The sequence below is a fragment of the Felis catus genome, chromosome E1 (assembly GCF_018350175.1).
Source record: "Felis catus isolate Fca126 chromosome E1, F.catus_Fca126_mat1.0, whole genome shotgun sequence".
Lineage (NCBI taxonomy): Eukaryota > Metazoa > Chordata > Mammalia > Carnivora > Felidae > Felis > Felis catus.
In genome coordinates this window covers 37,316,938-37,336,612 of record NC_058381.1, presented here as the reverse complement: position 1 = coordinate 37,336,612, position 19,675 = coordinate 37,316,938, and the positions used below count along the sequence as shown (strand labels likewise).

The 19,675-nt window shown below is 57.8% G+C and overlaps 3 protein-coding genes across 5 annotated transcripts; 1 reads left to right on the top strand and 2 right to left on the bottom strand.

Annotated features, from left to right (window-relative positions):
• Positions 1 to 59: 59 nt before the first annotated feature.
• Positions 60 to 5,133, top strand: LRRC46 (leucine rich repeat containing 46). Of its 2 annotated transcripts, none has more exons than XM_006940267.5 (8): positions 60 to 376; positions 468 to 573; positions 1,890 to 1,998; positions 3,150 to 3,196; positions 3,474 to 3,583; positions 3,777 to 3,846; positions 4,199 to 4,326; positions 4,646 to 5,133. In XM_006940267.5, exons 1-8 carry the CDS (start codon positions 367 to 369, stop codon positions 5,011 to 5,013), a joined length of 948 nt encoding a protein of 315 aa, XP_006940329.2. In that variant the 5' UTR covers positions 60 to 366; the 3' UTR covers positions 5,014 to 5,133. The 2 variants fall into 2 exon arrangements, with proteins under 2 accessions (XP_006940329.2, XP_003996855.2); XM_003996806.6 differs by having other exon boundaries at positions 61 to 376; positions 4,199 to 4,347.
• A 503-nt stretch (positions 5,134 to 5,636) lies between these two features.
• On the bottom strand, positions 5,637 to 9,311 carry SCRN2 (secernin 2). Of its 2 annotated transcripts, none has more exons than XM_006940265.3 (8): positions 9,158 to 9,311; positions 8,640 to 8,813; positions 8,229 to 8,410; positions 7,443 to 7,747; positions 6,776 to 6,991; positions 6,472 to 6,637; positions 6,190 to 6,370; positions 5,637 to 5,917 (listed from the first exon to the last, which is right to left on the bottom strand). In XM_006940265.3, the coding sequence occupies exons 2-8, from the start codon at positions 8,811 to 8,813 to the stop codon at positions 5,759 to 5,761; spliced, it is 1,383 nt and encodes a 460-aa protein (XP_006940327.2). In that variant the 5' UTR covers positions 9,158 to 9,311; the 3' UTR covers positions 5,637 to 5,758. The 2 variants fall into 2 exon arrangements, with proteins under 2 accessions (XP_006940327.2, XP_006940328.2); XM_006940266.3 differs by having other exon boundaries at positions 7,443 to 7,642.
• Positions 9,312 to 13,413: 4,102 nt separating this feature from the next.
• Positions 13,414 to 19,388, bottom strand: SP6 (Sp6 transcription factor). The gene is made up of 2 exons (XM_006940264.5): positions 19,251 to 19,388; positions 13,414 to 17,050 (listed from the first exon to the last, which is right to left on the bottom strand). The coding sequence occupies exon 2, from the start codon at positions 16,990 to 16,992 to the stop codon at positions 15,862 to 15,864; it is 1,131 nt and encodes a 376-aa protein (XP_006940326.2). The 5' UTR covers positions 16,993 to 17,050; positions 19,251 to 19,388; the 3' UTR covers positions 13,414 to 15,861.
• Positions 19,389 to 19,675: the final 287 nt, after the last annotated feature.

Sequence of the window (19,675 nt, the reverse complement as noted above, 5' to 3'; positions counted from 1 at the left end):
AAACCCAGGTACGCCTAGTCCGCGCTCCCTGACGCCCCAACTGGCGTCCAGTCTCCTAGCAACGACGGTTAGCCTCTGCCGCACAGCTCTTTTCTCGGGATCGTCACCCTCCACTCCCTGCCCACAGTCCCCCATTGGGGACTAGCGAAGCCCCTCTGCACCCCTCAAACTCCAGACCCGTCTCCTCGATTTACTTTTGTCTTCTACCCCGCCTCATTAATTTGCTCTGAATCAACACTTTCCCTTGTCCCTCCAGTCTCTGAAATTTCTCTCTTCTCATACCATCCTGGGTTCCGCCATCCCGGGGACTAAGTTGCTCTGCTTCCTTTCGTGCTAATCCCGCGCCAGGCCAGTAGCCTTTAGATCATGCCCGGAGGTGAGTAGGGGATGGAGAGGTGGGTAGAACAGTTGGATAACAGTAGGGTCAGGCTTCCAAGAATAAGGGAATCGTTCTCGTCTTTTCACAGGTAATTTTGCCCAGAGTCCAGAGGAAGGAGGCGTGTGCATCACTGAAACCCTTATCACTAAGCGGAACTTGGCCTTCCCTGAGGATGAGGATCTGTCAGAGAAGATGTGAGTGCCGGCGGGAGGAGAGGGGTGCTGGACAATTGAAACACACAGAATGACCAGTCCCCTGAGCTGTACTGTTTCTTCAGCTCATCTTTGTCCCTCTCTTTACTTACTCCACGCATCCAGTCAGTGGTAATGTCCAATCGACTTTGCCTCCTTAAACAGTATTCTATTTCTTTTTTTTTTCTTTTTTTTCTTTTTTAACATGCCCGCTCAACTGCCTTGAATAAGGCTCTTAAGTAAGCCATCGTCTCTCAATAAACTCTTCATCAGTTTCCCTGCCCCCAGTCCAGGCTCCCCATATGGTTGCCAAAGTGATCCTTTTAAATGACAAATCTGATCACGCTCTCCCTGGTAGAACCTTCCTTGGCTCCCTAGTACTTCGAGGATAAAATCCAAATACCCTAGCGTGACCCTAGTTGACCGTTGCTGCCTGTTTCGCCATTCTCCACAATTCCTCCAAGGCCCTCTGTTCTCACACCTTAGCACCTTTTCAGATGGTGCTGAGCACCTGGGAGCTTGTTAGTAATGAAGACTTTCAGGCCCACCTCAGACCTACTGATTCAGAATCTGCATTTTAACAAGACCCCCAAGGGATTCGTGGGCAACTAAAGTTGGAAAAGGCCTGGATTCTCACATACTGTTCCTTCTGCTTGAAATGCCTTCTCCTCATCCCCCTCTCACCTTCCTGGCTAACTCCTACTTGTACGTCACCTCCTCCAGGAAGCATTCCCTGCTCCCCTATTGAGGACTCAGTCCACAGTCCATGTGCCCCCTTAGTCCCTTCATGTGTCTGTCACCCACTTGTCCTAGATGTTTTGGCCTGCTTCCCTAACAGTGACGGGCAGGGACTCTCATTGGTCTCCAGTGGGCACTCAGTAAATATTGTGGAATTAATGAATGAGTGGATGAATCAAGTGATTTTCCTTCCATGGACCACTCGAAAGGGAAGTGAGGAAGGATATTCCTGCAGAGATTGTCTCATCCCTGTGCCAGTGCCCGCTTCCACCATCTGAGCTGGCCCGGGGAAGCCTTCCCTGGCCTCTGAGTCTCTCTGGGAACCATAAGCTGTTCAACCATTTCCCAATCCAAGGGTCCTATTCCTCTCACCCTCTGATTCTTCCCGGTGCTACTGATCGAGATCCAGGTCTCCAGGTTGACCTGGTTTCATGATCTGGACACTGCCTCATGAGTCAAGAAGTCCTGACATCTCAGCCAAGCCACTTAGCTCGAAAACCCCTTCCTACCCCCTCCCATCTTCCCTGCCAAGGGACCACAGAAGCGGGATCTGTTACACCACCGGCTGACTGTTCCCCCAGGTTTCACACTCTTGCTGAACTGCAGACTGTCCGCCTGGACCGAGAGGGGATTACTGCTATCAGCAACCTCGAGGGCCTCCAGAATCTTCACAGCCTCTATCTGCAAGCGGTACCTTCTTGCCTCCTGCTCTCCCTCCCCCCTTGCCCTCTGTGGACCAAGTCTGTTTAATGTGAAAGCAACCAGTCAGGCCATCGTGCCCATTCCCTGGTGTTCAGGTAGGCAGACCTTCATTGAGACTGTTCCAGAGGGGGCACCTGGCTGGCTCAGTCAGTGGAGCATGCGACTCTTGATCTCAGGGTTGTAAGTTCGAGCCCCACGTTGAGGGTAGAGATTGCTTAAAAATAAAATCTTTTTTAAAAAAGAAAATGTTGGGGCACCTGGGTGGCTCAGTCGGTTAAGCGTCCGACTTCAGCTCAGGTCACGATCTCGCGGTCTGTGGGTTCGAGCCCCGCATCGGGCTCTGTGCTGACGGCTCAGAGCCTGGAGCCTGCTTCCAATTCTGTGTCTCCCTCTCTCTCTGCCCCTCCCCCGTTCATTCTCTGTCTCTCTCTGTCTCAAAAATAAATAAACGTTAAAAAAAAAAAAAGAAAAGAAAATGTTCCCAGATGAATCAGGAATTCTCTTGAAAGACCAATCCTCCCAAAAGATCTCCTGAGCATGCTCCTGAATCACTGTTTGTTTTTCTTGTGTATGTCAGACACTTCCCTTGGTTTAGAAGTTCTTTTTGGTGTCTACCCTAAATCTCCCGTGTTCTATAGCTCGAGCGCATTTCCTGTTTTGAGGAAATGAAAGAGGGGACCAGAAGATTCCTCTGCATCCTTTAGAACCCTGAAGGCTGTCTGGTGGTAGTGGGTGGTTGGTTGATTGGATATACATATTCAACTCCTCCAGGTTGAATATATCCAGTGCCCTTAACCTTTCTTCACAGAAACCTTCGGAATCAAAGTAATATATGTTCATTGTTCCCTCCGTGTACATAAGCCACCACCAAGGCTTTTCCTATTTCCCCGTGGCCCCTTGGTTTCCTTCTTGATTTCCAGGTCACTCTTTGGTTGTGGGGCGAGCAGGGTATACTTTAATGAAGTTTATCGAGCCCCTAAGTTTACACCCCTAACCATCCACCCAGAGAAAGCAAATGGTTTCGAGGTAGTGACAACTCCAGTTCCGGGAGTGGGGTGATTATTCCCAGGGTGCCAGCCCTCCAGCTGCAAGAGCAGACATGGTCTGCTTAGTTTCCCCACCTCATTTGCTTTCTGCAGAATAAGATCCAGCGAATTGAGAACCTGGCCTGCATCCCCTCCTTGCGGTACGTGGGGTCAGGGCTCAGGCCCGTGGGGAGGGGGTCGGGAGGGAAACACGGGGACGCCCCAGAGAACTGACTGGCTCAGACATCTCCAAGCCCAACGTCTGGTCAGCTCAGGACCCCGCAAGCCTCACTCTGCTTCTCTCACCCCAGAAGACCATGTGTCCCCATCCATTGTGTGGCTGCTCAGCCAGGGGCCCCGAGTGCCTGCTGCCTTCCTGCCTGCCTTTGGTGGTTCTGTGACTCAGCTCTGTCTCTGCACCCCTCCCTTCCCCTGCAGCTTCCTGTCTCTGGCAGGAAACCAAATCAGGCAGGTGGAAAACCTCCATGACCTCCCACATCTCCAGTTTCTGGACCTTTCAGAGAACCTGATAGAAACACTGAAGCTGGGTAGGAATGTCCTTGCCCCGGCTCACGGGCTAAGACTTGGGCAGGACCCTCCCTCCCTCCCCTCTGCCACCACCTCCCTATGCTTGTATTGGCGGCAGAGCCTCTGGGGGTCCTGGGAGGTGGAAAAGAGGCAGTGGCTTTGGGCCAGAAGGCGCGTTTGGGACCCTCACTGCCCTCTCTTTGGTGTGTGCAGATGAATTCCCGCAGAGCCTTCTCATCCTCAACCTGAGTGGAAACAGCTGCACCAACCGGGATGGGTACAGGTGAGGATGCACTGACGGTGGGAAGAAATGGGGTGATGGCTGAGCTCCTCGTATTCTTAACTCCACACGGACTCCCTCTCGGCCTGCAAACTTGGGGTCACCATCCATGGCACCTTCTCGTCTCTCACCCCAGCTCAAGTGGGCCGCTTTTTCTCTTCCACCCCGCCCCCCCCCCCCCAGAGGTCCACACGGAGCCAGCCCTTAGCTCTTTGGGGCTGAGCGCAGGCCCATCTCCCAGCCTGTGAACACCACCCCTCTGGGTGCGGTTCCTGTGGCTTGTGCCTGCACGCCCTCCCAGGCCCCCCACCCGGGGCTGCCCTCCTGGGTAGCCTCTGCCCTTTCTGCCCTACAGGGAGCTAGTGACAGAAGCCCTGCCCCTGCTCCTGGACCTGGACAAGCAGCCTGTGTTAGAGCGCTGGGCCTCGGACGAGGAGGATGAAGACTCAAGCGACAAGGATGAGGAGTTCCCGGAGCTGAGTGGTCCGTTCTGCACAGAGCGAGGTGGCCGGGCTTTCCAAGGCTTGCGCCCTCCCTAGAACTCACCTCTGCCCTGTGGGGCACTGGGGAAGCTAAGATGGCAGCGGGGGACGAGGGAGGAGGCCCCAGGCCCAGACCAGCATCTGGGTCAGAGGATGGTACAGCCGGGGCCAGGTATCAGCCTGGCGTGCAGGCGACTCACCCTCCCCATTAGGGCCGACAGAGGGTTAGTTTGGGCAGGGTGTTGGCCAGAGAACTCCCGCCTCAGCCCAGGGGCCGTCCTGCCAAGCCATCTGCTGCCCCCCATCTTGGCCCCTCGCAGGCTTCCTCGAGGAGCTGAAGCAGGAGATGAGCAGACACAAGGAACTCAGGCAGCAGGCAGCCCTGACCGAGCACCTTCTGAGGATGGGGACAAAGCCCGCCCTCACCGACCTCCCCCAGCTGCCCGGGGGGGCCCTGGCTAGGGACGGCAGTCCTTCTGTCACTCCCACGCAGAGGAAGGAGACACCCCCCAAGCCCGCCTCCCTGCCACAAGCCACCTCTGCCACCAAGAAACCCTGCCCTCTGGTTTCCAGCCAGCAAAGCACTGTCCAGGCAAAGAAGGGGGCCCGAGCAGCCACAGCCCCCAAGGCCTCACTGGCTGGGGCCCCCAGCACAACCAAAATGGTGACCAAAAGAGTCAAGAAATGAAGTGCAGCCCCTCCCTATCAGCAATGCCACAGGAACAAGGAACGGGGAAGAAACAGGGTCTCCTCAGACGCCTCTCCTGTGGCAGGAGCCCACCCCAATAAAATGTCTCCAGGCCCTGAATGCGTCTTTCACGTCACTTGGGGGGGCATCTCAGGGGAAGCAAGCCGCCAGGGTAGTGGGAAGCAGTCACAGAAACACAGAACCTGATTCTAAAGAACACGCGTCTGACCTTTCGGGAACCACCCAAAGGGCTGGCACACCTCAACCCCTCCCCCCAGCTTCCTGGGCCCTGAGTGGGCATCACCTTGTGGTGGATGCCATCTCACTGCCACTCCCAGGGACTGCCCTTCCAAGGCTCAAGCCAAGGACCCAAACCCCCGCGGTTCTAATTCTCCCCAAATAGTAGCCCCATTTTGTGCCAGGCCTGATCTCTTGCACACACGCGCTCACACACCTGGGGGGGGGGGGGGCACCTCTCCTCACAGGCCCCTTCTACAACCTTCTCCGTCACCCAAGTGAGAAGACTGTGCTGCCTGGCAAGCCCACCAGAAGCCCTGTAGCCAGCTCAGGGCTGTCCTTTGCCCTCATTTGGCGCTCCTGCCCCTGCCAGACCTGGGATCAAGTTCACCGAACAGGGAAATAACATACTTTATTGAGGCAAAGGCCGAGCTGGCCACCCAAAACAAGGCTGAGGGGAGCAAGGGGATTGCACTGGGGTCCTGTGCCCACCCCGGCCCCGTGGTGCTCAGGCATACACCCGGCTCTCCCTTTCCACAAAGGCCCGGAAGAGGCCGCCCAGCTCCTGTGGGGGTGGCACCTGCTCCCCGGCCAGCAGCCGCCGCGCAGCCTCCAGGCCCTCCTGCTCCAGATCCCGCTGCTTCTGCCGGAGCTGCTGCCCCCGATCCTGCCCAGGAAAGGTAGAGATGGGTCCCGGGGACAGGCTTCCCTCTGGACGGAGGGGAGATGCCTGCCATCTGCCACAAGCAGGAGGAAGGACAGGGCACCCCCCCGGTCTTCTCCTGGGCAGCTGGCTTTGAAGGCAAAGACTCCGCTCCCCCCAACTCTGGAGTCTCTCCTCCCCTCCCCTCCCGGATCCCCTCATATTTCCAGAATCCCGACTGGGGACGGGAGAAGTGAGTCATGGCCCCAGAGTAGCCCCTATTCCCCGAGGGTTACCTGCTCGCTCTCTATCAGCCCCAGGGCCACCTGGTGCCGGAGGTAGAGGGTGTGCCGGCGATCCACCTGAGTCTGGAATCGGGGCTGAGTCCGAACAGGGTCCCGTGCTCCAAAAGTGGGGGACAGCACCTGGGGGGCCTGGGCCGCCCCCGCCCCGAAGATGAAAGGTTTGAACACTGACCTAACGGGACAGAGATGGAGGGAGCAAAGGTTATCACATCCCCCCGATCTTCCCCCGCCTGGCACCCTCTCCCCCGCCTTCCCCGCCCCCATTCCTCTCACCTGGATGGGTCTGGAGTAGCAGTGAGGAAGTGGACGCAGGGCTGTGTGGGATCCCGGGGCAGGATGGACACCATGCTGGCCGTGGTGCGAAAGCCTCCAGAGTCCATACAGATGCCGCTCTCCTTGTTCCTGAGGATGCCCATCATCACCTCTGCCGTGATGCCCCCTGCGAAGGAGGACAGGCTGAGGGGCCCTCCGGGCAGAAGGGGGACCTCTGGCCTTGGATCATAGCTGTGGGAAAGGAGAGAGGCTGGCACCACTGTGGCCCTCCTGGCCCCCACCCCACCGCCGTCCACGCACTGACCTTGTTGCTGCTGCAGAAGCCGTTGCCCGGCCCGGAAGCGGGCTTTGGCAGCCTCCATGCGCACAGGCTGCTGGGTCAGGGAGAAGACCTGAGCGAAGTCAAAAGTGCTCTGCCCATCCCACCAGCCCTGGGCCAGGGCATGGGTCCGAAGGTCTGCGTGCTCGGCCGAGATGTCCGTGCCTACGCTCAACTGGTTGGAGATGTTACGGGCCCCTTCTGTGGAGAAGTAGGGGGGAGGGGGGTGGCTCATTTGTCATTAAGCACCTACTCTGTGCCAGGTGCTAAGCAGATGATGGTGAAGAGAACGGACCTGCCCCCGTGGAGCGGGAGACAGACAAAATGATCACAGAAATAAATGTGAGCTTGTAACCGTGGTGCACGTGATGAAAAGGCACCTGCTTGCATATAAGGGGGAAACTTGACCACCAGGGAGTCCAGGAAGGCTCCCCAGAGGAGGCGGCCAGCTAAAGTACAAGAGGATTTAAGCAGGTAAAGTGGGGAGAGAAGTTCCCCACTGGGCTCACTTCCCACCTTCCTTGGGTGTGCCTGCCAGTGAGAAGCTTGCACGTGGATCCGCCCTGCCCTTCACCCAGGGTTTTCCCACCCCCTCCCGAGGCTGGCAAAAGGGGCCAGCTCTGGGAGGCGAGCCCCGGCGCTGGGCTCTCACCCTGGATCCTCTGTGCGGCCCACAGCCTCCCTGCCGTCTCTAGCACCCACGCCTCAGTCCGGTCAGCCAGCAGGAATGTGTTGTGGTAGCAGAACGGTGTGGGGTCCTCCCGGCAGCTGCCCCCTTGCCCGTAGCGCGCCAGCAAGTCTGTGATCACACGCAAGGCCTCCAGGGCAGAGCTGCTCCGTTCCAAAGCCAGCCTGGCATGAAGGGATGCACGGAAGGGGAACGCAGCGTCAGTGGCTGGTGACGGAAGCTCCAGTGGACGGAAGGCGCCCAGAGAGGCCCAAGTCACACAAAAACATCTGCCAGAGTTGGTTGTATTAAAGCGCGGTTAGGCGGGTGTTTTTCAAGTTCTTCTCCGAGGGTCCCAGGGAGAGGCCTCAAACGTGGTTTCAGAGAAAGAAGGGGCCCGAGTTCCCCAGCCTCTCTTCAACCAGAGCTGCTCTGCTTTCACTGGTTTTGTAAATCGGGACTCCGTATGAGATTTCAGTTGGGAGGGAAAAAAAAAAAAAGTACTTCTATTTAAAAAAGAAATTTGAAACCACTGCCCTATTTCTGGGCCAGGAGAGGCCCAGAAGTGGCCACATTCGGGAGCTCCTTACCAGACTGCGGCGATGGGGCCAGGAGAGAGGAGGAGCAGGGGCGGCCTCTCTGGTGACGGCAAGGGGGACAAAAAGGAGGAGGCCCTGGTGAATCTAGCTGAGGGGAGGGGAGGATGGCCTGGGTCTGTCCTCAGCTCTCAGCCTTTCAGTGTGTAGAGATGAGGGAAGGCAGGGTCCGCACCTGAGTAGGTCCATGCCTAGTAGGGCTTCCCCCTCTCCAACTGGCTCCTTGGTCCACACTGCCTCATTGCCAATGCAGACACCATGCTCATTGGCGCCCATCTCAGCCCCCCACAGCCAAGAAGGGCGGCTCAGGATTACAGCGTGAGTCCTTGACACCTGTTCCACCTCAATGTAGGTGCACTGCAGGTAAGGGAGGAGAGAGGGAGTCCATTCAGAAAGGGTTTTATCATTCCCATTGTACAGATGAGGAAACCGAGGTGGACAGCAGCTAACTAACAGGCCAGGTCCAGGTCACGCTCTTCCCACCACATCCGGGGACTTGCCAGGTGCGAGGCGCAGAGGAGGAGGGTCTTAGAAGAATGCCTAGATCGACCACACCTCCCGCCGCTTCCATAAGGCCTTAACCCACCTGGAGCCGGCTGCCAGGGGCATGAGTGCCTGCCGGTACAAACACCACCTCCTGCACCTCGTCCCGCGGTCGGTCGGAATTCTTGGCAAAGATCACAGCTGGGATGGCCGAGGCCGGGGGCACGGAAACAAAGCAATCGCAGGAACACGGGGTGTCAGAGCTCCACGAAGCCATCTGGGGAGAGGTGGAGGTGCACGTGTCCCCCTCGCGCCGCCTCTCCACCATCCTGGCCAGAGCTCAGCCCTAGGGAGCCCCCCCTTTCCCAACACGTGTAAACAGACACTCAGGGAAGACACTGCTGTTGGGTTCTGGACACACTCGATGCGCGGCGTGCACAGCCCAGGCTCCAGGCTTGGGAGGCAGCAGGCGGGCGCACACCGCAAGCTCCCAGGGCCCTGCCCAACGGGGAGCCCGACCCACCAGTGCCGTCGCGGGACCACCTCCCTCGCCACCCCACCCCACTCCCTCGCCCCTTTTCTGTCCACATTCTCGCCTCCCCAATACCGTTTGCCCCTCACCCTGTCTCCCTCCAAGATCCCCGGCTTAGTCCCGGGCGCCACCGCCTCCGCTTCGGGTCATTGGGCGGAGGCTCACAGGTGACCTGGAAGGCTTTGGCCCGGGGGGCGGAGCCGGAACCAAGCCTGCAGTTCCTTGGTTTTCCACCAGGGTGCGCGCCAACACTACTTCTTGGAGCGCAGCAGCGTGGGAGACCTTGCCCGTCCGCCTGCCCTTCCTAGCTCGGACGGCTCACGGGCACTTCCAGCCGAGACACCATGGGGAGAGGCATCTGCAGGTGGAAAGGAACCCACGTAAAAAGAGAGGAAAGAAAAACCGGCCAGATTGGCTAGAGAGCGCGGATTGCTGGGGCATCTGGAGGAAAAACCTCAGCTCGCAGCGTCCTGGTTTCAATTACAAAGGTGCAACCTAGCCCTACCTCCCCCCCAGGGCATAAGATCTGAAAGATTGTTACAGGGAAGGAGGTCTAGGGATAACTTAAGCTAATGCATTAAAAAAAAATTTTTTTTATATTTGTTTATTTTTGAGAGACACAGCACAAATGGGGGAGGGGGAGAGAGAGAAGGAGACACAGAATCCGAAGCAGATTCCAGACTCTTGAGTTGTCAGCACAGTGCCGGACGCGGGGCTCAAACCCACAAACAGCGAGATCGTGATCTGAGCAGAAGTCCGATGCTCAACCCAGCCACCTAGGCGCCTGTAATGCATTTTTTAAATGCACATATGCTCAAAACCCTTCTGATTCCCCAAAGGTAGATTCTGGCCCACAGTGCTCAAACTCATAGGAAAATAGCTTTGAAAGGAAATTTGGAAATTTCTAGTCCAAAGATTTTGTGCCTTTATATATAGTGAAACTGAAACAACAAAGGAGAAGTCTTGGCCAAGGGGGCACATACCGGTGTGGGGATTTGGACTCTGATCCCAAATGTTCTGCTTTCCAGGTCATTTTCCTCTATAATGCATCTCCATTACCAGCATTTAAGCAAACGCATCTCACCCCTTTTTGCTCTATGAAGCCCTCCAGAAATGGGGACAGGAGAGATACTGCAGATTATCTACTTCTCCCACATCCATCCTGCCAAACAGTCAGGGTTGCTGTTCAGAGCCCTGGCCACAGCATCCCAGCCTGTGGTCTCTCCTGGGATGGGAATGAAGGCACAGAGGCCATGGCTTCCCCAGGAGGCCGACTGTGGGCAGGTGTACCAGATAAGGGTGCTGGGGGAGCTGAAATCTAAGATACTTTCTAATTGCCTGTAGGTATCTGAGGCTGATTCTGAAGAGGAAGCTGTCCCCAAGGAGGTGGGCTTCATTTTCAGAAGGGGGACTGCCACTTGTAAGATGAATTGACCTAGAAGCTGGGCTGGAGGCAGGGAAGAGCATCGCCTGGAACTCTAAACACTGGCATCTTGTCTTGCATCTGCTATGGAGCTGCAGTGGCTGTCTGGGCAGGTCACTTTCTCTTTGAGGGCCTCAGTTTCCCCAGTGGCAAAATGATGGCATTGAACTAGATCAGTGGTTCTCAGCCATGGTTTGGGGAGGGAGGGGAGGCATTAGTTTTCAACCACGTGACTCCCACAGCACAACATAATACTTTAATACTCCACTACTCAGTGTTCCACAGACTGCCCGCATCAACATCACCTGAAAGCTTGTTAAAAATGCAGAATCCTGGGCCCCACCTCAAACCTACTGAATCTGAAGCATGTTAACAACACCCCCAGTGCAGGGGCGCCTGGGTGGCTCAGTTGGTTAAGTGTCTGACCTCCACTTAGGTCATGACCTCAAGGTTTGTGCGTTCGAGACCTGCGTCAGGCTCTGCATTGGGATCCTCTCTCCCTCTCTCTCTACGACCCTCCCCTGCTTGCATTCTCTAAATAAATAAATACTTTTTTTTTTAAGTTATTTTTTTTAAAAAAACCACCCGCAGGGGCGCCTGGGTGGCGCAGTCGGTTAAGCGTCCGACTTCGGCCAGGTCACGATCTCGCGGTCCGTGAGTTCGAGCCCCGGGTCAGGCTCTGGGCTGATGGCTCAGAGCCTGGAGCCTGTTTCCGATTCTGTGTCTCCCTCTCCCTCTGCCCCTCCCCCGTTCATGCTCTGTCTCTCTCTGTCCCAAAAATAAATAAAAAAACGTTGAAAAAAAAATTAAAAAAAAAACAAACAAACCACCCCTAGTGTCAAGTTTGAGAACGGCTGCTCTAATATGTCCCTAAGGGCATAACTTGGTGGGGTGCTGGAAAATGAATCAGGGTGTCTTGAAAAACTCCATGGGTGACTCTAATATGCCCTCTACCAGGTGGAAACAGCCAGACTATTTGGATCCTGAGACTCTTTTCAAACCTGCACGGCTAACATGCTGAGCAGTCGGGCTCACCAGAATTAATGGAAAGTGAAGGCGTCTTCAGGTGCGCTGTCGGGGAGGGGTTGTGAGCTTGCCCTTGGACGTCATTCCAGAAGCAAACATCAAGGCTGCGTGCTGACGAACATGAGCACCCGAAGCAGCCTGCCGCAAAGCCAGCTCCACTCCTGCACTTCCCCTGCTGCCCGCGGTGGGGCAGTGTGTGTCCGCGGGACCACAGCGCAGCCCCAGGCTGCAGTTCCCAGGCGGCCTGCGGCTCGGTCACTTTCCCATTCCTGATTTCACTCGAACACCCTAGAAGGCCTGTACTCCCACCTCCCAAGACAGCAGATGGCCACTCAGAGAGGTTGCCCAAAGGGTCAGCCCACATGGTCTGACTTCCCTAATTCCCTCCTGGCCCCTCCAGGATCATCCCTGTGGGGGCACCAGATCTGAGGCATCAATGGTGGCCTTGGGCTCCCTCAGGGGGGCCAGGCCAGCCAAGCAGCATTGCTGCCGATCGGAGCCAGTGAGCAAACATCAGAGCCCCACCAAAGGCCCCCGCTAAGAATGCGGGTCAGCAGGAGGAGCTGCGAGGGGAGGAGGGGTGGCCCTGGCCCTGCCCAGACAGGCCCAGCCGGCCCCACAGCTGCCCTCCTGTCCCTGGGGGCAGCGATGGGCTAAAGGAGGAGAGAACTCACCAGGCTCCTGGGGTCTAACTTCCCCCCGCCCCCAACCTCTTGGAAGACAAAGGAAGCACCCCAAGGAGTGGGGCGGATGGGCATGAGGTCACCATCACTGGAACTTTGTGTGCCCGCCCCTCTTCCCAGGCTTCCAAATCCAGGAGCAAGAGAAAATAAACAGTTGCTCCCCCCAAAATGAGTCTGCTTCCAGCTCCACCCCCTAAATCATTCTGATACCCCGCCCCCCCCCATATCCCAAAGTGGCCTTAAACTTTGTGACTCCGGATTCTCCCAAACAAGTGATGAGAGGAGCCAATCTGGGTACCAGATTTGGCTCCAGGAAATTGGGCTAGGGGTGGAATGGGGGAAACAGGAATCCCACTAGGGAAGATAGTAATTTTGGCCAAAATGTAGGATGGGAAGGTAAAACTACCCAGTAATCTGGCCTGCCCCTTTGGAGTCCCAAATCGATCCTCTGTCAACCTTCCTAGCTTTGGGGCTCTGGAGTCATAAGGTGTTTGTTTCGCATTGCACATGAATTAGGCACCAGCTGCAATACCAGAAATTGGGCAGCCCGGGAAAGTGTATACAGATGGGCATTTCTGCATATCCAAGGATGCCCGATGGGTCCGGTGAGGGTGCGTTTGTGCACACTGTGGTTGTGTAACTGTGGCGGGCCCTCTAGCTGAGAGTTGCAGTAGGATCCTTCCCTCATACTTTCCAGCTGGGCGGGAGCCCATCAGATATCTTGGCTGCCTTTCATCGCCTTGTCCCTGATAGGGATCATCCTGGGTGAAGAAATCGCTGTCAGTCACCCCCGCCTCACTGACAGCCAGAGGGACTGATCACACCCCCACGGGGGCGGGGTGATGGGGCCCCAGAGGCTGGTTCTTCCTGGGAAGGCAGGGAACCAGCATTCTTGGCAGAGGAGGGGAAAGAGGGGGCTTATATGTGGAGGAAGGAAATATCTACACCCTTCTTATCCCCCAGGGAGGGACAGTCAGCCCAGCTATCAACCCTGAGGGAGCTCCTCCTTCCTTCGGCATTAGCCACCTCCAGGGAAGGATCTGACCCTTCTTCCATCGGCTCAGCTCTGCCCCAAACAAAGGGAGGTGAGGCTGCGCAGGGCTGCAGGATCAAAGGGAAGTGTCCACCCCACCCAGCAGCCGGCCTCGTCCTCACTGCTAAGGGACACTGAGTCAAAAAGGAAACCAGAGCTGGAAGACAAATGAAGCAATGATGTGGTTGATGACTTTATTATGGCATAAAAAACACAGGCTGTTTCTTCCTCCTCCTCCCCCCGCCCCCAAAGTGGGTTCACAGCAGTTAAAAGGAAAAAAAAAAATCCTACATTTCTCCTCTAGGGGGCTGCCTAGAAGGGGGGCAGACAGCCAAGCAACCTAGATCTATGAAGGAGGGGAGCAGAAGAAAACCTATCCGAAGCCCGCACCGGCACCCTTGGAGCTCAAGGCCTCCGTAGGGGGAACATCGGTGTCCCCCTACAACCTCGAACAGCCATTCAGGAGTTCCCCATAGGATGGTCACTGGGGAAGACTGTCCTGGTGGCACCAGGAGGGGGTGGCTGGTTTCGATGGGTGGAGGAGAAAGGCATCCCACACCCACAGTGCCCTCCCTCTCTCCCCCTCTCTCCACCTGCCCAGGCAGCCTGCAGGCGCTCCCAGATCTCTCCTGCCCCCAACCCTCTCAGCAAGGAAAGGGACCTCTGGTTGGGGTAGCAAGAGGTAGGGAAAAGAGGGAGCAAAAAGAAAGAACATTACTTCTTAAACTACCCCAGGCCCATGAGCCTCTCAGGGAGAGTCACCCTGTCCCTTTTAAGAAGGGCTCCCTTTTTTACACAAACACATATTCCTACCCAGACCCCAGACCCACTTCCCATTTAGCTCCCAGTCCTGGGGACTGGGCTCCAGCATCCCTAAGGGAGGAAGAGACGCTGTGGGCCTATGTCCTAGGACCTTGGACGGGGTGAACAAGGTGGGGTCTCTCTAGCTGGAGACCCCAGGCTCAGTAGAGAAACACACACACACGTACAAACAACATGCACACACACGTGCCCTAATATTAAATAAAATACCTTTTGCTTATAACTTAAAAATCAATACACAACTAATCCTCGCATAGGGGTCCGGGTAGAGAAAGAGGGGCAAGGGGGAAGGGGAAGTCAGGGGGAATGTTATGGCCTCTACCTCTAGCCTGGGAAAGCCTGCTAGTTCCAGATCCTTCCCCCATCAGCTTCCTTCCCTTTGCCTGACTCTGGCTCTGCCCCTGCTAGGCTTTCCCCTCCCCAGTCCCCACTCCAGGATCACAATCAGGATGTATTTCTAGCATCTAAAGAAGGGGACAGGAACAGCTTCCTGGATATCACCTCAGAAGACAGACCCCTTCCACTAGGAGAACACCTCCTTCATATGCAAAGGGAGTCCCCCTGCCCGGAGTTAAAATGGGGAGAAAGGAGCCTTCTAACACACACTCTATAGGAGGGGCCAGTCTTGCAGGCAGCAGAGAAAGGAAAGGTCAGAGCAAAGAAAGAGCTGGGGCTTAGTGAGCAGGTGGGCAGGGGCAGAGTCCTCCGCTCCAAGTGGGGACCACTGTAGGTCCCTGTGCTGGGACACCTCACCTACTCCCTGGTCAACCAAGTGACCCTCTTCCTCTCGTCCCTAAGGGAGAAGCAAATGATGGGTGACCTGGGATGAGGGACCTATATCAATTCTAGGGTGGGGGTTTCTGGCTGTTTTGAAAACCTACATCAGGTAACAGATGGGGAATGTGGACGATACTGAACTTTATTTTTCATAAAAAACCATGAGTTAAGGACTGAATCCGAGCTAGAGAGGGAAGGGGTTAGCTCCTTCCACTGCCCCGCCAAATCCCTTTCTCTCCTTTTAGAAGGGGACTTTTTTTTTTTTTTTTTTTTTTTTTTTGCCCTCCCCCTTCCCAATCTAGCTCTCCCCTCGACCCTACAGCTCTGGCTGCACGGCTGTCCCGGATTCTGGCCGCTTCCTCTCTTCCTTCATGGCCCCATCAGAGTGGGTTTGGAAGGGTTAACCGGGAGGCACATCAAAGGAGTTATTTCTACAGCAACAACCCTCCCAACCAGATAGAGACCGCTCCCTAAGGGGGACCCCTGCCTCCCCTACCCCACCTCAGCTCTCCCTCGGGAAACCATAGGGACAGAAGCACTAAAAGCGGGATGAAAGGGACCCGGGCCGCAGGGCGGGTCCGGAGGCGCTTTTATGTCCCGGTTCCCAGGCGCTAAGGACGTGTCCAGACAACTACCCTCAGCGCCCGGGGCGGCCCCACTCCTCTCTGCTCCAGGGACGCGCCGTCTCTTCCAGCAGGTCCCCTCCACCTTCCAGGCGCGGTAGGGGTACCCCACCCCAACCCCCGAGCCTGGGGACAGGAGCGAAATAAGGGATGAAGGGGGGGGGGGGACAGAGGGGCATGCGCAGCTCCCCCAGCCTAGCCAAACACTTTTCGTCCGGCCCCGAGACCAAAACACCCCTACCTAGCGCCCCGTCTCCCCGACCCGGCACCACTTTTCCTCCCCCTCAATAAATAACCACCTTCTCCTCTTCCTCAAGTCGCCCCCCAAAGGCATCAGGCCAGGAGGAAAGCTCTTCGGATGCCCCCAGAGGAGACCAATGGGGGGGGGGGGCGGTACCGGAGGAGCTCAGTTGGAGGGAGCCGCGCCGCCCTCGGCCTCCCGCTTGCCTTTGCCCCCGGCGGGCTCCACCGCTCCGCTGGCCTTGCCCTCGCCCGCGGCCGCCCCGGCAGCCTCCTCCTTGGCGCCCTCGTGGGTTTTCATGTGTTTGGCCAGGTGGTCGCTGCGCATGAAGACGCGGCTGCAGACGGCACAGGGGAACTTCTTGGTGCCCGTGTGGGTCTGGAGGTGGCGCTGCAGCTCGTCGGAGCGCGTGAAGCGCTTGCCGCAGAAGAGCCAGTTGCACACGAAGGGACGGTCGCCGCTGTGCCAGCGCAGGTGCGCCTTCAGGTGCGACGTCTTGGCGTAGGCTTTCCCGCAGCCCGGGATGTGGCAATTGTGCAAATGCTTCTTCTTGCCCCCGTCGGGCCCGCACGGAGCCCCCAGTCGCTCCGCCTCCAGGCAATTGGGGCAGCGGCACACGGTCTGGCCTGAGCTGCGGGGCACTGACCGCCGGGAGCCTTTGGGCCGGGCTGCTCCGTCCAGACTGGAATCCAGCCCCTGGGACTCCGGGGCGGCCGCTTCCAAGGCCTTGGCCCCGTCGGGAGGCCCCAGGAGGTGCTGCCCTCCGGCGGCTGGGAGGAGGTGGTGCGGGTGCGGGTGGGGAGGCGGTGCGCAAAGCTGGTGGTCTCCGACGTAGCCCCCCAAGCCAGCCTGAAGCGCCCCGGGGTGGCCAGGCGAGGTGAGCGCGCCCTGAGTGTGGGGGAGGTCCATCCAGCTGGTGCCCGGATGAAGGTCCCACCAGGAGCCATCCTCAGTGCCTGGGTGAGTTGGCCGGAACCACGATTCGTAATGGTGGGACATGTCCGGCTGCAGGAGCTTGGAAAAGGGTCCCGGGGCCAAGGGACTGTCGCTTTCCAGGTCCTCGCAGGTTACCCGAGAGGAGGCCCCCGGCAGCTCATAGCCCTGTGAGAAGTCCACCTCAGGGCCCAGCGGGAGGCTCTGCAGCTCTCCAGGCTGCAGCGGGGAGGGGTAGTCCCCGGCCTCCGGGCTCGTGTGGCCCTGGTATGTCTGGAGAGGCTGCAGGTCGAGGCGCGGCGGGGAGGCGTGAGGCGCGTCCGTGTGCTGGCTGCCCAGAGAGCCGCAGACAGCGGTTAGCATTGCCGGGATCCGGGGTGGGGTGGGGAACAGGGATGGTCAGGGGCACCTCAGGTAGGACCTAAAGGAGGCAAAGAGGAGGTGAAGTGAGCAAAGTAACCAAGTCACTTTCAGTCCTAACCCAGACGGCCTCCCCGCAAAGTGCTCCTCTCCCGACTGGGACTGGCCACTGCAAAAGAGGAGCACACCTCCGAGTGGGGACTAACGACCAGTTAACAGAATTTGGGAGTGCTAGGAAGGGTTGAGGGTGTGAGGTTCTCAGCCAAGGCGGGGGAGTCTACCTTCTCCTAGCTGATCCCTCCTATGGGGCCCAGCTCATCCTGACAGTTGGGCTGGTCCCAGGCTGGTAGGTCAGATACACCTACAGTTCCATGCTAAAACCATCCCCACCCTATCTGCCCAGACCAGCGCAAAGGGCAGTGTGGCGTTTACCTTCTGCAGCCCTGCTTCCAGCCCAAATGGAGGGTCTACACCCATCTCGGCTTCCCTAGTTTAACTCAGGACACAGATGAGGAGAGGGAGGTGGTCTGTTTCTGAAACTCAAAGCTTGAGGTGACCTGATTTTCCAAAGCTCAAAGCAGGTTCTGAGATATTGGGGAAAGAGACCTCATTCCGCCCCTGAGGCATGTTCAATGAGGAAGAGCATTTCACTGTTCTCTACCATTGCCCTCCGCTCTCTGTCCAGATGGCTCCACCAAACCCACTTCCATTCCTGGCCCCCACCCCTCTCCCTCAGGCAGGAATTCACCTCCCTGGGGTGCAGGTTCAGTGTTGATTCCCAGGGGACTTCTCCCCACCAGAGAAAGTTAAGCTTCCTCTCCTGTCCTGACCCACACAGCCACACAGCTGGCTGTCTGGCTGTTACCCGTGCCCTCCTCCAATCTGGGGGAGACCCAGATGTGAAGCTGGGAGGGGTCAGCTTCCCCAGAGAAGGGGTCAACAAGAGAAGAGCTTACTAGCAAGCTGTGAAAGGTAAAACTGTCACCCCCTTACGGGATGCAGAGTCGAAGTGGGGACAGCGGAGGGCAACAAGGAAAGCCAGAATCACAGACACTGAGAAGAATTACCCCAAGAGACTATATAAGGGGGTGCATTCTAGGCTTGGATCGTTCTTAGGTGTTCTGCAGACAGTTCTAATATACAGACAAACTGAGAATCACTGCTTCAGGCCAACCCTCTTATTTAAAAAAAAAAAAAAGAGGAAACTGAGGCAGCATTTGGAGAAATGACTTGAACAGACATTCATTTATTTGTTCAATCAACAAATGCATACTTTATGTACCTCTGTGAACCAGGTCTCCGGACTCCTGGTCTGTTACCCTTTCCCTACACCGTTGGGCACCAAAAGATACCCACCCCTCTCTTTCTTAACCACATATCTGTGACTTGAAAGTCCTTTTTCTCTCACCACCTCTCTAAAGCCTGGGAGCCCTGGTGCCTCAGGTGTCGGGCTTGTGTGCCTGGCCTTCTCTGATGGTGGGGGAGGAGGTGCAGTGGTTTAGGGCAGGGACTTCTTCCCACAGCAGGGTTCAGCTGACCCTACCACCTTTGGCCTCTGGGACCAAAGAGGTGTCCCTGGTAGTTTTGGAGAGGGAGGGAGAGGGGGACTGGGGCGCCTACTCAGGCTCCCGCTGCCTTACCCCAAAAAAGGAACAAGGGTGAAGCAGCAGAGATGGAGACTCAGGCCCAGGCGGGGCAGCCCAGAAGGGGCTGGGCGGGAGCAAAGAGGCCTGGGACCCTAATAGCTTTTGGCGTCTGGGAACTGCCCCAGGGACCGGGGGGGCGGGGAAGCTAACGACCCAGGCTCCAGAGTGGCCTCTCCCGACACAGGGCCAGGGAGTCCAGTCCTGGGATGCCACGGCCTGCCTGCAAAGTTTCGGGAAGGGAGACAGCAGGGCGCGCACTCCCGGCTTCCCGCTCCCCAACGCAGGAAGCCGGGTAGAGACACCCTTCTTCCCCCTTCCGCCGCCTCCCTCTCCCGATCACCGGCGCTCAGGTGGTCAGGACTTCCGTACTCCCAGTCCTCAAGGTTCCAGTCCTCCGGTTGTCCCAGTCGCTCCAGTTTCCCCGGTCTCCAGCCTCCTCGGTCCCTCGTCTCGCCCTTCCGCCCAGGTTTCACTCGGCCGGGGGGCTCCAAGCCCCTCGGATTCTTTAGGACCACCTCCCCCAAGGCCACGGGAGGCTGTGGCGAGTGCGCGGCGCGTCTTTCCGAGAGGAGCCCGGGATCGCGCACCCCTGGCCGCCCAGACCCTGGCTCCTACCTGGAGGCTGCGCTCGGGCTCCGGGCACGGCTGGCTGGCGCGCTACCCACGGGCGCTCATGGGCCCCGCGCGCCGGCGGGCTCTCCGGAGGCGAGGGGCAGGAGCCGAGGACGAGCGGGGGCCGCGACCGGACCCGGCGGCGGGCGGCGGGCAGCGGGAGGCGGAGGAGGGGCGGAGGGCCAGCGGGAGGGCGGAGGGCGGGCGGGAGCCAGGGAGCGAGCGAGCGAGCGAGGCCAGCTCCGCCCGTGACTCACCCGCGCTCTCTGCCTTCATCCTCTGCCCTGCGCTCCTTTTTCCCCGAGTCCGCGGCCCCGCCCACCTCACCTGCCGCCGCCTTTAACCCTTGCGGGCTCGGCCGGACGGGAGGCCCGGCGAGGCCCGGCCGGCGGAGAGGGGGCGGGCTCGCTAACTAGGTCGCCTCCCGC

Coding starts and splice junctions, on each gene's coding strand:
- SP6 (XM_006940264.5), bottom strand. CDS start 16,992: ATGCTAACCGCTGTCTGCGGCTCTCTGGGCAGCCAGCACACGGACGCG.
- LRRC46 (XM_003996806.6), top strand. Junction 1,999..3,149: donor ACAGCCTCTATCTGCAAGCG/GTACCTTCTTGC, acceptor TGCTTTCTGCAG/AATAAGATCCAGCGAATTGA. Junction 3,847..4,198: donor ACCAACCGGGATGGGTACAG/GTGAGGATGCAC, acceptor TCTGCCCTACAG/GGAGCTAGTGACAGAAGCCC.
- SCRN2 (XM_006940265.3), bottom strand. CDS start 8,813: ATGGCTTCGTGGAGCTCTGACACCCCGTGTTCCTGCGATTGCTTTGTT. Junction 6,371..6,471: donor GCTACTCCAGACCCATCCAG/GTGAGAGGAATG, acceptor CTGTCCCGTTAG/GTCAGTGTTCAAACCTTTCA. Junction 5,918..6,189: donor GGCTGATAGAGAGCGAGCAG/GTAACCCTCGGG, acceptor TTTCCTGGGCAG/GATCGGGGGCAGCAGCTCCG.